The 6,491-nt window shown below is 42.2% G+C and overlaps 1 protein-coding gene across 1 annotated transcript in view; it reads left to right on the forward strand.

Moving 5' to 3' along the window:
• LOC118478661 (gamma-aminobutyric acid type B receptor subunit 2-like) overlaps positions 1 to 6,491 on the forward strand; it is a 139,300-nt gene that overhangs the window by 109,094 nt on the left and 23,715 nt on the right. Inside the window, exons 5-6 of the mRNA XM_035972695.1 lie at positions 1,792 to 1,893; positions 2,741 to 2,806. Coding sequence (XP_035828588.1) covers positions 1,792 to 1,893; positions 2,741 to 2,806 — 168 coding nt within the window. The remainder of the gene's footprint in view (positions 1 to 1,791; positions 1,894 to 2,740; positions 2,807 to 6,491) is intronic.

A 6,491-nucleotide genomic window follows, 5' to 3' on the forward strand; every position in this document is an offset into this window, starting at 1 on the left:
CCCCCCCAGGGCGGCGCTACAGACTGAAGTGTCTTTAGGTCATTTCTAAAGGGGGGACATTTCTCGTTCTATTGCACAACAGAACTGTAAAAAGGCTGATCCAACAATGTCGTTCTCATGACTGTGCCTGAACTACAACAGGGAACTGCTGCTTTTTCTTTCCTAATCTAGCATCTGCGTTTGTCGATTTTTGGCATATTTTTTTGGCCCTAGAATCGCGGTCGTGATTTTTTGCATTTTCCCAAAAAGCACACCACCGGGGAAGAAAATATCGAAAAATATTTTGAAAAACGGGGTAGACATATACAAATCGAAAAAGAAAAAAAAAACCCGGAAACTCTTTACTTTTCGAAAGAAAGTTTTATTTACACTTCCGCTTCACTTCTTCTCTTTCTTACGTGTTGACCCCACGTTTATTTGTTATTTTCATGTGAGAAAAAGTCTTGTACTTTTCATACTATTTATATCAATATTTCTCTTTTATTTTTCTCTCTTTGTTGTGTTTTAATTTGCTGGTGTGTTATTTTCTATTATTCTTGTTTTTATTCGGATGATTTTCTATTTTAAATTTTTAGCTTTAATCGTAGTGTCAATATCATTTAATTTGATGTTGATCCTACCTTCTTTTTAATGCGTTATGTGAGAGCGTGTCTCCACCAAACCTGAATACATGTACCTGTACTGACACTGGCAGGCCCCTTGTGTGTGATTCCATAATTTTATTTACATGTAATATCCTGTACTTTTTCTTGAATAACACACGGTTAGGGTTAAAACGGCCACTCTTCGGATAGGTGGACACACACACGCTCTTAATTTGTTATTTTTTTGTGGTTGTTTGTGTTCTGTTCTAAGTTTGATTTAATTCTGTTGTGAAACCTTTATTTGTCACGTTTTTACACTCTCTAAGACTACAAATGATCTCCTGGATGCTTGAAAGGTGAGGTCTTACACTTAAACATTTCGCTACGTCTGGAAAGTTGAGGTCTTAAACATTTCGTTACGTCTGGAAAGGTGAGGTCTTAACAATTTCGTTACGTCTGGAAAGGTGAGGTCTTAAACATTTCGTTACGTTTGGAAAGGTGAGGTCTTAACAATTTCGTTACGTCTGGAAAGGTGAGGTCTTAAACATTTCGTTACGTCTGGAAAGGTGAGGTCTTAAACATTTCGTTACGTCTGGAAAGGTGAGGTCTTTTAAAACATTTCGCTACCTCAGAATTATTAAACAAAGTTATCTCTGCTCAATACCTAGTTTTGACAAAATGTGGCGTCGAAATTATTGAGTTTCATAATATGTTAGCCCTATCCGTACGCCCTGGGGTCATTTTGTACCCCCGCGGTTGTATTCTTCACATTTTAGAGTACTTATAATACTAGATCTCTTTGAAATGTTCAGTATTTCTCTAAAAGTCATTTTGACAGACTGCTATGCAAAAGCGTAGGGGTCGGATTAATTAGTAACTGTCCTCTTTGAAAGTGGTGGCACAGAGTTCCCCACGTCGTATGGATACGATAGTAAAACACAACATACGGATTGGGTTAAGCATTGGAGAATGTAATTCTTTGAAGTTGTATGCTTGTCACACTCCTGTGACCAGCTATTTCCGGGATGCCTTGATAGTCGAAGCTGACTTTGTGCTGTTGAAGCTAGAGAGGTGAGCAGAGTAAGTCTGATTCCCTGTAAAGACATCTCTATTGACACCCACCGCTTGGCGCTCATATGACCTTATGCAGTTGTGAGCGCCGTAAAACCTCTACTAAAACTTTTAATAAAAACTGTCCCTTCCCCAGGCCCACAACCGCTTCGACAGCCTGATGGAGAAAAACAAAATCAACATCTCTATCGTGGAGAGCTTCGCGGACGACCCGGAGCAAGCCATCAAAAACCTCAAGGTGATCCCCGACTATCACAAACTATCAATTACAAACTACCACAGGCTATCATAGACTATCAATTACAGACCATCAATTACAAACTTTCACAGACTATCACGGACTATCAGTTACAAAAATTCACAGACTATCGCAAACTATCAATTACAAACTATAACAGACTATCTCAGACTATCAATTACAAACTATCTCAGACTATCACAGTCTATCACAAGGTATCACAAACTATCCTTTGAAAAATTAAAATAGCTCCAAATTACAAACCATCCCAAACTATCACAGACTGTAACAATCTATCACAAACAATGACAAAACTATGACAAACTATCACAAAATACCTCTAACGGTCACAAACTATCACGTACTCTCACAAACTTTCACAAGCCATCACAAACTATCAGAGACTATCACAGACCATCACACGCTATCACATACATGTACTATCCCAAACTATCACGATTGCCGATGTTTGCCGAAGATCTGGCACTTGGCGATGATTATAATGATAATGATGATAATTATAGACAATTACGATGATGATGATGATGATGATGATGATGATGATGATGATGATGATGATGATGATGATGATGATGATGATGATGATGATGATGGTGAAGATGATGATGATGAGCAGTTGTATATTTGTTTGTTTATCGTGGTGATGATAAGAATGATGACGATGGCGATGATGATGCTGCTGCTGATGATGATGATAATTATTATTATTATTTGTTTATCGTGGATGGGGATGGAGAGGCATGATGTTGGTGGTGGTGCGGGGGTTATAACTGTTTTATGACCTCTGACCTCTGACCTCTGACCTTGACCTCTCCCTTTCTTCCAGGCGCATGACGTCAGAATCATCGTGGGAAACTTTGACCAGAGCATGGCACGCCGCGTCTTTTGTAGTGTGAGTATACTCGTCCGTCTGTCTGTCCGTCTGTCCGTCTGTCTGTCTGTCTGTCTTTCGGTCTGTCTGTCTGTCTGTTTGGCTGTCTGTCTGTGATTATACTCGTCCTTCTGTCTGTCAGTCTGTCTGTCTGTCTGTCTGTCTGTCTGTCTGTCTGTCTGTCTGTCTGTCTGTCTGTCTGTCTGTGAGTATACTCGTCCGTTTGTCTGTCTGTCTCTCTGTGGGTATGCTCGTCCGTCTAAGTGTCTGCAAGTACGCATGTCACTTTGTGTATGTCTGTCTGTCTGTCAGTTTGTCTGTCTGTCAGTTTGTCTGTCTGTCAGTACGTCTGTCTGTACGTCCTTGTGTGTGTCTGTTTATATGTTCCCGTGTCAGTCTGTCTAATTATCTATCTGTCTGTCTATATGTCTTTCTCTCTGTCTGCTGTCAGCGTTTTTTCATTATCGTAATGATAATTCTCATCATCAGTACTATCGTTGACGTCATCGTTATTGTTATTATAATTGGTCGCTTTTAAGCACAAGTGGGCTAACCCAGATTTCGGGGGTTACCAGAAATCTTGACCTACTCAAAAAGTGGGCATCGCCCTACCTTCACGGGGAGTTTGGTTCCGTTGGAGTGTATATTTTTATGGTTATAGAGAAAACTCTCCTTGTCTTTTAAAGAAAGTGAACAAGGGGCAAAAACTTTACCTTCGATTGTCTCAAAACAGCATTTTTCGGGACTGCCCCTTCGTACTTAAAAGCAACCTGTTGTCATCACCAGTATCATCTCCCTTTTCATCACCATCTGATTTTAATTGTTTTTCATTAGCTGTTAGAGGGAAATAAATATTTTGATAGAACAAAAAGGGTAGGGCCGAGGGGTAGGGAAGGTGAAGGAGGTAGAGGGGTAGGGGAGGGGAGGAGGAGGAGGGAGTTGAAGCGGGGAGGAGTGATGGGGTAGGGAGGGAAGGGAAAGGGTGAGGGTGAGAGAAGAAATAGATAGGGGAAGGAAGGGGGAAGAAGGAGTTGGGAGGGAATGTGTGGCAGGAGTGAGGGAAGAATTAGGGGAGAAGTAGGGAGTGGAGGGAAGGGGGGATTACTGAGGGAGGATGTAGGGATAGAAGGGGTGGGGGTATGAGGGAGGGAGTAGGAAGCAGAGAGGAGTGAGGGCAGAAGTAGGGACGGAGTGAAGTTAAGGGGGCTGGGGGGGAGTAAGGGAGGTAGCAAACAAAAGATCACGAGTATTGTCCAGCCTATGGCGACGTGGGTTCAATAAGAATGTCTTTCTCTTTCTCTCTTTCTCCTTCTCTCTCTCTCTCTCTCTCTTTCTCTCTTTCTCCCTCTCTCTGTCAACCAGAGAATGCCTTTAATTCCGTGCAACACTGCGGGGAAACTTGAACAAGTTTGAGCGCCCAACGAACCCAGGCTTTTATGAAGGTGAAAGGAAAACGAGAAGTTTGGCTCGCGGCTTGGCTCCTAAATAAATAAGTTCAATCCAACCAAACACACGATTTCTCTTTCTTTTCGCCTTTTCTTCTGTGGAAAGATCCCGTCTCTGGCTCTCTCTCTCTCTCTCTCTCTCTCTCTCTCTCTCTCTCTCTGTGTCTCTCTCTCTCTGTCTCTCTCTCTTTCTCTCGAGCCGTGGCCCTAAGCTATCCTAAATGGAATACAATGCTGAAGGATGAGCGTAGCGTCCCGGAGCGCTCACTCAACAGCAAGCAACCTGTGAGAAAATGGGGCGTCGTTTTATTGGGAGATCTGGGCGGGCGTGCACCCTTACTTCCTCTCTGGCTACGGGGGATTTACTTTTCTTTCTTTCTTTTTGTGGGTGATTGGCGGGTGCTCTGGTATGGTTTGCTTCTTCTTTCCTATCAAACACATATATTATCGTCTTTATCTCCCTTCCTTCTTTTATAGTGTTTGTTACCCTCTTGAAACACCTCTAATCTTCGGCACGTATGTGGCCTTATTATGTTGTGAGCGCTGTGAAACACTTACTAAAACAATTCTTTTTATCTTTGTGTGGTGAATAATGAATTTATTGTGCGTTCGTGTGAGTGTGCATTAGAAGGGGATGTAAAAATAATATGTCTATATTAAATACAGGAGTTTTACCTGGGGTGGGTGGTTATCTTCATGCGATGTGTTGGTCGTGAAAGGGGGGGGGGAGGGGGAGAAGAGAACGGAAGGGGAGAATTGGAGTTAGAACGTTTATTAAGGTTTGAAGCTATAAGAGAAACGTAGATCGAGAGGAATTATGTTATGAGTCATACTGGTCAGTTGAGCGATATTTAACTCTCTCTCTCCCTCCCTCTCTCTCTCTCTCTCTCTCTCTCTCTCTCTCTCTCTCTCTCTCTCTCTCTGTGAACTTCTCGATGGAACGTCAACCAGATATGGCATGGAAATTAGTGCCGAGAAAAAAAAATGATGAGAAATAGTGACGGACCAATTAAAACCAAAATTACGGTTAATGGTCAACAGCTTGAAACAGTCGACAGTTCAAACGCCTTGGTGCTATCATCAGCCAAGAAGGATATAAGTCAGAAGTCCATGCAAGAATTGCACAAACAACAGGGGCGCTTACAAGACTAAGACAAATTATGGAAAGATCGAATCATCTCAGTCAATTCCAAAATCAGACTACTCTATGCCCTCGTCATCTCCATCCTTCTGTACGCTTGCGAATCGTGGGCCTTGATGGCAGAGCTTCAGAGGAAGCCGAAATAAGGTGCTCTAGATGACTCGTTGGCATCTCATACAAGGACCCCGACACAAATGAGAAAGTGCGCAGTAGAGTGAAACAACACTTGAGTCACCATTAGATGTGCTGTCTACTGTGAAGCGAAGAAAACTGATTTGGTATTGTCCTGTAACAAGATCGTGTCGCGAAATCCAAGATCATTCATCAGGGAACTGTGCAGGGTGGAGAAAAAAGAGGAATGCAAAGAAAGAGGCGGACCGACTACATTGCGAAAAAGGGAAATCTTTCGCCCAAACTCAGCTGCGCTAACAAAAAACAAACAAAACAAAAAACGGGACAAGAGGAGACATAATCATTATGACAAGGCTCTCTCTCTCACAGCGCCTCTACGATCATCGTAGATTATGGGATCTGTAAGTAAGCAATACGTATGTGTGAAGATGTTTGTGGTTGTGTTACGAGAGGCAAGTTTATTTTACATGGAACTGATATTTGTGAGGCGTGCTGACAAAACGAGCGACTTCTCGCGATCCAAGAATGGATGGAGATATCGGCCAAAAATCAACACTGGGGTCCGATTTATAGATTTTCAGTTGATACCATTTTGTTCAAGCCTACCGTGTCTTTTATTATTCCATACTTACGAATTGTACAAACTCCACCAATAAAGTTGATGTATTAATTTCCATACGGCTACAATCCAATAGACGTAACTCATTTTGTCTGATTGCCTAAAATGTGTATGTTTGAGTACAGAGAAGCACTTCGCCACAATGAAGGCCAATTTTGTACAGGGAAAAAGTAAGACAGAGAGGCAGACAGAATCAACAGCAGACTCAACAGAAGGAAAGCAAAGAAATAAAACCAACCAGTAGCGCCCTCCAACCTCCCGCAACATGGCACTGAGAGGAAAATGTGTACGTTTTACATGGTACTGAAAGGGAAGTTTTTGGTGCCTGGTACTGAGAGAGAGAGAGAGAGAGAGAGAGAGAGAGAGAGA

This window comes from Aplysia californica, unplaced genomic scaffold (genome assembly GCF_000002075.1).
Source record: "Aplysia californica isolate F4 #8 unplaced genomic scaffold, AplCal3.0 scaffold00798, whole genome shotgun sequence".
Lineage (NCBI taxonomy): Eukaryota > Metazoa > Mollusca > Gastropoda > Aplysiida > Aplysiidae > Aplysia > Aplysia californica.